Source organism: Nylanderia fulva, unplaced genomic scaffold (assembly GCF_048542155.1).
Source record: "Nylanderia fulva isolate GAGA-0341 unplaced genomic scaffold, ASM4854215v1 Scaffold58, whole genome shotgun sequence".
Classification (NCBI taxonomy): domain Eukaryota; kingdom Metazoa; phylum Arthropoda; class Insecta; order Hymenoptera; family Formicidae; genus Nylanderia; species Nylanderia fulva.
The window spans coordinates 34,123-44,477 of NW_028190676.1; the positions used below are offsets into that span (position 1 = coordinate 34,123).

The following is a 10,355-nucleotide window of genomic DNA, read 5'->3' on the forward strand; positions in this document are numbered from 1 at the left end:
GTACAAGTGAAAAATGATCGCGCAGGAGTATCGCATATAATTGCTCTAATTTCTACTTTATATATATTATTTTTAAATGTAAATCTTATTGTATTCAATTTTTTAAATTCATTTATAAAATGTTGTAAAAAATGATTATTTGAACTGGGTTTATTATAACCGTGATAAGCGCCAACGATAAAAGGAACGGTAGATCTATGATTTTTAAAAACAATTTGTACTAAAATAGGCCATAATTGGCTTTTTGAACTTATTGAAATAGGAAGTCCATCTATATTAACATTGATAATAATAGGATTATTAAATTTTGAGGTATTCAACTGACTTAACTTATCAATAATTCCATTTTGTAACCCATGATAATAATGCCCATCTGATCTTTTATAAATTGTTGTCGATCGTGGAGTGTTCATTAATGTCCTCCCATCATTGGGGAGATTATCATGACCTTCATCTTTTAATATGTGAAGTAGAGCTGTTAGACTTGTGTGTGTGTGTCTGCTGAATTTTATATTTATCTGCCCATAAAATTAATTTTTCTCTTTTAATAATTTTATGTAAAACATACAATTTATTTGTATAATATATATATGTATACACCTTGGCGACGGAAAAGCAATTCTTTTTCACCGTGTAAAGATTAAAGATTACATCTTGATAAAAAATTAGCGAAGGTCTTTTAAGCCTTTGGTTCTGTAAAAAAAGAATATTATTGTTTTAAAAGAGAGAATATGTATTATATCTTATATCTCTCTTTTATATAATATGAAAGTTAATTGTTTAGAATAACAAGAAAATATATATATATATATATATATATATATAAATCGCTTAATTCTTTAACTTTTAAAAAATATATTTACCACAAATCTTGAGGGTTTAGCAATGATATATACACTTAATCTGCACTTTATCTATTTAGAATCAAAGTTCTAAGTTGCGTTTCACTTTTAGGTGTACGACTTATATTAATTAATGCGATATGTCAGTTCAAGAGAGAATAACCGTGCTTCCTTATATCAATCTCGTACTTTCGAGTGTTTAGTCATCTTTGTTTATTAGCGCGTAACTATGCAACGTTGGGGCTTCCTAGACAAAAATTGAATGGGGCCCTTTGCAAATTTAAAAATTATAATGTGTAGTATATGCAGGATACGTATTCCAAAAAGATCAAGATCTCAAAAATTATATATCTTAATATTTATATTCTTTTTAAATAGCATGTTAACAATCCTAGATATTTAGGAGCCCCTTAAAGCTGGGGACGTGATTATAATTAATGAATATGAATCTTAAAAAAAATAATACAAGCGATTATTTTTTATTAGTAAAATAAGATATTTTAGTTAGTCAAAAAGACATCCTTTAGACGTCTTTTAGCTTTACCAAAAAGATACCTAAAAAGATGATTGAAAAGGTATCTTTTCGTCAACTAAATTAATTATGACTTTTATAAAACATCTTATAGCCCAGCAAACACCGATATATAATTGGTACATTGCTATAATAAAACGGAATATAACAGGTAATATAACGTGTACGTTACATGTAACATCCATGTTAGTTGTAATTTCCCACTCATAGATGTAACATTTTAATATAACATATATTACATTGTAGTTATATTGTAATTATATACCAAATAGCACATTGATGTATTGATAAGTCAGTGCTATCTTGGGATATAATGACAATATAACTACAATGTAATATATGTAATATTAAAAATGTTACATCTATGAGTGGGAAATTACAATTAACATATACGTTACATGTAACATGCTTGAGTATATAACATTTATATACTGTGTTTGCTGGGAGACATCTTTCAAAAGACAACTTTTTTGTGTAATCAAAAAGACATCCTTTAGATGTATTTTAGCCTTGCCGAAAAGATAACTTAAAAAAGACATCTTTTCGTCAACTTTTAGTTTTATGTGCTGTCTGGGAATATAACTACAATGTAATATTAAAAATGTTACATCTATGAGTGGGAAATTACAACTAACGTACGTTACATGTAACATGCTTAAGTATATAACATTTATATACTGTGTTTGCTGGGTTAAATAACAATTAATTAGAGATTATATAATTATATATAATTCCTTTTAACTATATACATATAAAGCGTATTAACTTATGTCAGATTGCAAGTATATAATTAGTGTTAAAATTAATAAAAATTAAATATTAGTAATTGACAACCTTATTAACATCAATTTTATAGAGTTTAAACTTTAATCTTAATTCATTTACGCAAAAACGTCTTGCATTTTCTAATTCCTTCGTAGCACTGTAAACAATATCGATAAAAAACTTATCTTTTAAAAAAAAGGTAAAAAAAGAGCGCCAAGTTTACGTGTCATGTGTAAAAGTGTTATAGAAAAAATATAAAACTTATGTTGTAAAATTAATATATTTCTAAAAAAAATGATATCAAAAAGTTGCGCCAAATAAATAAAAATTTGTAAAAAAAAATTGAAAATTAAAAACTTATGTAAAAATTAAAAATTAATATAAAATAAAAAAAAGAGAAAAAATTTTAGTTAAAAGAACTTGGCGTTGCTAAATTGAACAATACCTGATAATGTTAAGGTACTCTGTATATGTTTCCAGTTAATTGTTCCATTAATATTCCTGTTATTATAATGTGATGCTTAAAGTAAATCAAATAATTTTGTTAAAATAATTTTAAGAATTATTTGTTTTAACTTTAAGATACATTGTAACAATCAATTAAACATTATGATAATGACAAACGTACTTTGTACATTTACATTGCAAAGTTTTATATAATTTAAATTAGATAAATTATTTTTGTAGTAAATTAATTATTTGTTATGTTGAGATTTATTGCAGTAAATTAATTATTTGTTACTTCAATATTACAAATAAAATACATTGCAGATTTTATCTTCCTTCTACTTATTGTTCTTCCGTCTACAGACATACCATGATATTTCTGAGAATATAACTATTGGAAAACACGTATTTTAAACGGATATAATGCATTTTCCAATGATAAACTTATTAATTAGATTTTATGTTTATATTGTTAATTTTGATATTTGTTGTGTAATTGTTGTCTTGGCAGTTATAGCGGCGTCTTGCGGAAAAAGTCTTGCCAACATTTGATTTGGTACGTAATACGTGCCTTCAAATTTACAAAAATAGCGACCTATTTCGCTATTATCGATCCATTTCGACGTTGTTAAAGTTATATCATCTAAAATAAAAAATAAAAAATACAATAACTAAGATAAAATAAAAAAATAAATAAAATAATAATAAAAACAAATAAAACAACTAAATTAAAAAAAGAAATGCAGTAAAATATTATTGTACAAAAAATTTATAAAGTATTATACATAGATATAACTTGAAATAAAGACGCGTCATCTAATGATATTCATACCTTGTTCCATGTAACACATTTTACTATTTTCGATAAGAATTACATAATTTATTCCTTTTCTGTAACTATAATTATTGGATTCTATCGGCAATACACATAAGTTCTTGGGGAGTGTAGAGTTTCTTTCTACCGAAACATATTCATGTCGCGCCCATCCAATTATAACACCGGTACAATCTGACCGACAGAAATTATGTTTTACGATCATTCCTACTGCATATTTTATTTCCGGTGTTCTTATGTTTATTGGCTCTGTTATTTTATAGCAAACGTTGAACTGAAAAATATAAGATTAATTAAACTATATTTATCTATCTTGTCAATTAATTCCTGAATAAACTTTTACAGTAAATTTCTTATAGTTTCTTACAATACTTTTCAAATCGTTATTTTTATAGAATACATGCAGAAAATTAAAATAACCTTTGGTGAAAATAAAATAATATACCAGTTTCTATTTTCACTTGACGCAATTGTTGTAATGTTATTTTTGTAAAAATTTAAACTACTATTTTGCACAACTTTTTTAGTTAAAATACTTTGATAGGTTTTTATTGTCAGTTGCCTTTTTCCTTTTAAATGACACTATTTCATAAATACATAAAATGCAAGTAAATAGATCTTAAAATTATGTTAATATTATTTATTTAAAAATTTATTTAAAAATAGTCTACTGCTCACGATTGTAACTCCTTCCACTTTGAACTATTATACTAATTTATTTATTCATATTAAAAAGTCAAATTCTCTGAAAGTAGTACACATATAGCGTTATTTATCTCATTAATAATTTATATTTATATATTTTATTAATACTTGATATTGAAATATTGATAATTAATGTCAAGAAAAAGTAATAAATTTAAAATATATTGACAAAGACAATAAGTGTGTGAGAGCTAGAAAGTGAACCTAGAGCTAGAAAGAACCGTTTACCGTTTCATATGGGAATGGAGAAGACGGAAAGAATAGTTCTTTTATTTCGTACCACATCTGAAAAAAGAATGCACATGAGCAAAAAATAAATATAAACAAAGACTTGATTACAGAATAATAAAAAAAATAAGAGATTGTATAATTAATTCTGCTTACATGTTGTATAAAGCGTATATTTAATTGACTCATGTCATATGGTTACAAGTGTATATTAATTAGTGTTAAATATTAATAAAAATCATATATTAGAAATTGCTAACCTCTTTAGCTTCTATTTTACAGGGTTCTTTAAATGAATATAGTGTCCTGAGTAACCCTCGTTTGTCCGAAACTTGGTAAGAATTTATCCTAAAATATCTTGCATTTTCTAAATTCTTCGTGGAACTGTAAACAGCATAAAACCTTATACGTGTATGTGTGTATATATGATAATGTAGTAAAAATCCCCAAAAGTTTGTATAATTCTAAATTTAATAAACTATAACTTACTATTTTAGTTTCCAAAATATACCGAACATTTTGGAGTTGTAACTGAGTTTTATTACATCACAACGTAAACCAAGTCTCCTGGCCACGCTATGATATATTATTGATACAATTTGTTCTTGGCCATATTTATTTCTTAAAACCTATATCAGAGATTACAATACAAAAATTAATTAGAGCAAATGTATTTTCAATATATAGTCATAAACTTACAACATAAAATAAATCGTTAATTATATATGTTATGAGTCTTTATTTATAACACATTATATTGTATAATAACTTACATTATCTATGCACAGGTGCTCAAAATTTTCATGATCTAATGTCGTCCGAAAGTTTAATTTGTCAAATATATATTCGTCGAGTATATCTATAATCTGCGTTCCTTCCGCTTCGTTCCAATGATTTTCATCGATATTGTTATTTTTCCAATAAGTAAAAGTTTCAGCGGATATCGAGAATATCGAGTGATCGGGATATTTTTCTCGGAGATAATTCAATACCCCTAGTGCGATATTATCCAACGATGTTTTTACCCATGAATAAGATATATCTCTTTCGGGTTGTAGCGTCATATACCATAAACGTACCATAATAGTAGACATCCGTTCCAAAAGTTGATTAGGTTGTCTTTCAATTTTTATATTCCACTTATTCTTTAAAAATAACTGCCTCATATAACAAAATAATTTTGCATAACAATATTGTTTGGTTAGATTGCAATCAGTTTTACTGAAAAAATTACATATTAAATATGGTTTAAATACCTTTGTTTTTATAATTAAGTAGTAAAAATCAATAGTACTTATATACAATTAAGAATCCTACCTTAGAGATTGTATAAGCAAGTTTTTACATTCATCAATAAAGAAACAATATTTTATGAAATGTTCAGGCTTATTAATTATTTCATCAATGTTATTTGTTAAATGTTCATCTAAATGAAATACGTCTTGAAACAGTATTGAATTATTAATTTGTATATAATAATAACCACCAATGCTGTGTGCTTGTGATTCATGATTATGCTTATAAACGATTTGAGAAACATATTCTTGTAATTGTTTTGCATAATTTATGCCTGTTTCTATAAAGTCTATGCTCCGTTTCTGCTGTTGCACAATTTCATCAGAATTTGTTTTCTCATTTTCCTTATACTGTTCCGCATATACTTTATTCGCAGAAGGCCATCTAAAAATAAAATAGAAAAAATTTTTATTAATTTTAATCTCTCCTATTTTATTTTATTTCCGTTTTTATTTAAGTAGATTTTATGTATAATTTGTTTTTACCATTTATGAAGTGTTTTAGAAGCGTCCCTATGTTTATATATTTTGTTTATTTAATTTTATTTTATTCGGTTGACTTCTATTTTTCTTTTTAATTGTGTTATTTATTCGAGAGCTTGTCTGTGTGTCGGTTTAATGTAAAGTTATATATCAAAATGAACACTGTTGTTCTTTTATTACTTTCAAGTTTGTCATATTCTAATTGGTTACAACAAACAGACACTATGATCATTTAGTTTACCATGTACTTTAAATTAACAGGTATTGTTTAACACTTTATTATATGTATGATTTTCTGTATCCGATTTTTACTGATATTATGTTTTTTTTAACTGAGATGTATAATTTAATTTTTGTAACCTGAAGAGGACCCAATTCGGGGTCGAAACGTTGCGTCTTTTTTAATAAAAGATTTTTCACCTTAGCCAGTGTCGGTCAATCAATTCCTTTTTATCTTTATTTCAAAATAGAAAAACTTTCTATTTTATAAAATTATTTATAAAACATTTAAAAATTATGCTAAACAGTATTATTGCATGAGTAGTGAAATTTTAAAACATCATATTTTTTAAAATGCATAATATTCGAAGTATTAGAAAAAAATATTAAATTTTTGATAATAATAATAATATATGAATTTTAAATCGGCCAATAGAGCCCAAGCGCGAAAAATTAATTCTTCGGAACTGTATCTCTTGGTTTGAGATTACTAAGTTCCATATATAAATTAATCTCGAACTTACATATGGAGAAAAATAGGCGAGAAAAATATAGGTCCGAAAAATCCTATATTTTTCTCGCCTATTTTTCTCCATATGTAAGTTCGAGATTAATTTATATATGAACTTAGTAATTTCAAACCGCAAGAGATATAGTTCCGAAGAAATAATTTTTTGCGCTTGGGCTCTATTGGCCGATTTAAAATTCATATATTATTATTATTAATATTGAGAGCCGACATATATTTCTTATCTGATTAAATTTTTGGTTTAATGTAAAAAATATATAATATTTAATCTTTAATTTTAAATTGTAATATTTACACTATAATTATATGTATTATGTATATATACAATAATATAAAACAAAAGCTACACTATATATATCCTTCTTACATATGCAAATATATAATATAATTCATTTAATTATTACATTCTATAATATATTTATAAAACAGTAATTTTGCGAATTAATTGTTATGGTATTAAAATAACATATATTTAAATTATTTAAATATACATATATATAATTAAAACATTAAAGAAAATAATTAAATTAAATATGTATTGCATATATATTACAATCAATGAAATCGCCGTGAATTTTTAATTAAACATTCTTAACAACGTCCTAAATCGTCATGAATTATTTCAAATTTTCTTACTTGCTTCTTTAAAAGTTATTAATTTTTTTAATTTTGCGATTTTAACATAGGATCTTATGTAAACGTTTAAAAGACAGCAGATAATAAATTATTCACAAACTATGAAAAACAATGATAAAAATTTGATTTTGTAACATTATATTCTTTATACATGTAAAATTGTTCCCACAAAGTTTTAAAATGATTTACTTGCTTGTTTTTAAATTATTATTAAAAAATATTATCGGTTTGACGCAATATCGATGATAAAACGTGACAACATTGCATATTTACCTTTTGTATTTCTTTCTCAATAAAATCCAGAGAAAGATATTCTTTACAAGAACAACACCAAAGGCCTTTGGCAAAAGTTAAAATATTAATAATACGTCATTTATTGTACAATTTCCAATAAATGTAAAATTTTTGTGGCGTTGTCACATTTCACGTCGTACTTTAATTAATTATTTTAAATGTTAAAACGAATTTTATAATTGAAAAAACAGTTAAAAATATTTTATTCGCTTTTTATAATAAATTGATATTCTATAATTTCATTTTTCTTTGATTGAATTTAGGGTGCAATCATTTCCAAAATTTTTAAGATGAAAAATGTTTCATTGGGAAATATATACAAATTTATACATTTTCTTGGAAATTAAGACCTATTTATATTAAAGAATACTTTGAAGTATGATTTCGTGACTTGTAAAAAATTGTTGATCAATTAGAATTCGTATTCTGCTCAACATTAATTTTTTGATATTTTTGATTAACTTTTGAGACAGACGGCCCATCCAATACATCCTTAACAAAATAAAATGGAAAATTATTAATATTTGATATATTATTCTTTTTTGTTATAAATAATATATATCTATATATATATATATATTTATATATATATATATATGTATATATACATATATAATACATACATATTATATTTGTCATGGGATATATTACATTCTTTTATTTTATTTAAAAAATAATTAAAAAATAGACTAACAAATACCAAAGCATAGAAACAAGGATTATTTTGCGAGTAGTTATTTTGAAGCAACATTGTTTAATTTCTAAAATATTTATGAACAAAATGAATTACCTTTGAGATAATGTTCTTTCCCAATACTCAAATACAGACTCGTTTGTTGAATGAAGTTGCATCCATGCAAATCTGAAGTTGAAAATATCCTCACTACTAATGTCACTGTAGTTGAGAATGATTTTTATCACTTCTTCTGGTAAGCACGTTATCGTAGCCATTACGAAAAAAATTCGAAAAAACACAAGATAGTAATATAAATTAAGATAGTCACAACAAACTATTCGCGTAATTATTTCTCTGCTTTTGAAAGCCTTAAAAGTACACCAATCTATGGCGAACTATTCTTATTATATGTGTGCTGGTTTAAAAAACACATGTGCGTATATTTTATGTGCACTACAGATGTGTTCTACAGTCTGTCCACCCTTATAGTTTGAAATCCTTATACCTGAAAATCTTACTCAGCAGGGGCATAGCCAGGAGTAAGCCAGAGCAGGCTTTGCCTTCTAACTTTTTGGCCTGCTCTTAAAAAATCAAGTTTAAGTAATTTTATTTATTTTTTATTAATTTTAATTAAATTTAATTAAATTAAATATTAAAACTTTTACATTTCAAATCATAAGATTTATACTTATTATTTAAGTAACCTTTTACTGCAATCCTGTGCAATTACTTAAATAAACTTGAGTATTTTTAAACAAAAAAAATATATTTCAAAATTTGTTATTGTTGTTAATAATAATACTTATTTTAAACTTATTATTTAAGTGTTTTAAAATAAATACCATCTTTGTTTATTTAATAAACTAGGTATCATATATTTGGCGTTTGTGTATACTTTTGTCAGTCTTATTTTTTAGTTATTTCATCCCATAAATAGTTTCAACTTAAATAATGGATTGAAAAATTTTATAATTTAAAAATTTTTAATTTAAATTAAAAAATTAAAATTGTTTTCAATTTTTTTTTTTAATTTAACTTTGTCAATTTTCTTGCCTTTAGTATTTCAATCTAGCTACGCCCCTGAATTTGAGATATTTACAAAAGATAAAAGAACTTGCAGGTAGAAAAAACGCATTCTCCATTCGACATATTCGTCTTTAAGACGAAAAGAGATAGGAGAGTTATAGAATAGCGGAATATATACTAATCTGTTATTCAAATCGTAAAAAATAACATAACATATTTTATTGTAATTTAGCCAATAATGTTAGACATACGAGTTTATTCGTCTTGCAATACATAATATAGTATCAGTAGATGCTTTTTTGCATATACATATATGTATTTTATATCAATTTGGAATATTGTTATATGTATTTTATATCAATTTGGAATATTGTTATATGTATATATTTTACATGAAAGAAATAAAACGTTAAACACATATATGTTAAAAATATAATAAACGAGATATTTAACATATACAACATTAATAAAATAAGACAAAATAATTATTATACTTATTTTCTTTTATCTGCAGAGAATAAACATAGATAACACACCCCAGATAGCCACAGTAATTACTATGACATCATGCATTTTGATGTCATAATAATTACTGTGGCTATCTGGGACATAAGTAATTGTTTTAATAAACTAATCCATTTTAATTTTTTATCAATATGTTGATAAATTCGACGTATCAATTATTAAATTATTTGTATGTGATATGTTTAAAACAAATTAAATTAGAATAGATTCTTATGCACAGACAAACTGCAGAACTTTTTTTGTTAAATAAGTATTGTTACGAACTGACAAAAGAAGCCGATAACAAAACTGTAATTTTTCATTTTCATATGATTTATA

The 10,355-nt window shown here is 24.6% G+C and overlaps 2 protein-coding genes across 2 annotated transcripts; both read right to left on the bottom strand.

Moving 5' to 3' along the window:
* Nucleotides 1-2,912: 2,912 nt before the first annotated feature.
* LOC146720943 (uncharacterized) lies at nt 2,913-5,547 on the bottom strand. Its single transcript, XM_085487598.1, has 6 exons — nt 5,128-5,547; nt 4,844-4,983; nt 4,615-4,738; nt 4,355-4,411; nt 3,419-3,695; nt 2,913-3,229 (listed from the first exon to the last, which is right to left on the bottom strand). Exons 1-6 carry the CDS (start codon nt 5,518-5,520, stop codon nt 3,051-3,053), a joined length of 1,170 nt encoding a protein of 389 aa, XP_085343724.1. The 5' UTR covers nt 5,521-5,547; the 3' UTR covers nt 2,913-3,050.
* Nucleotides 5,548-5,667: 120 nt separating this feature from the next.
* On the bottom strand, nt 5,668-8,767 carry LOC146720944 (uncharacterized). Its single transcript, XM_085487590.1, has 2 exons — nt 8,601-8,767; nt 5,668-6,034 (listed from the first exon to the last, which is right to left on the bottom strand). The coding sequence occupies exons 1-2, from the start codon at nt 8,759-8,761 to the stop codon at nt 5,668-5,670; spliced, it is 528 nt and encodes a 175-aa protein (XP_085343716.1). The 5' UTR covers nt 8,762-8,767.
* Nucleotides 8,768-10,355: the final 1,588 nt, after the last annotated feature.

Excerpts from the sequence above, each read along its gene's own strand:
- LOC146720943 (XM_085487598.1), bottom strand. The coding sequence starts at position 5,520 with ATGAGGCAGTTATTTTTAAAGAATAAGTGGAATATAAAAATTGAAAGA. Across the intron at positions 4,984-5,127 it reads AGCACCTGTGCATAGATAAT|GTTTTAAGAAATAAATATGG; the intron begins GTAAGTTATTAT and ends TCTCTGATATAG. Across the intron at positions 3,696-4,354 it reads CTCCATTCCCATATGAAACG|TTCAACGTTTGCTATAAAAT; the intron begins GTAAACGGTTCT and ends TATATTTTTCAG.
- LOC146720944 (XM_085487590.1), bottom strand. The coding sequence starts at position 8,761 with ATGGCTACGATAACGTGCTTACCAGAAGAAGTGATAAAAATCATTCTC. Across the intron at positions 6,035-8,600 it reads GAAAGAACATTATCTCAAAG|ATGGCCTTCTGCGAATAAAG; the intron begins GTAATTCATTTT and ends TTTTATTTTTAG.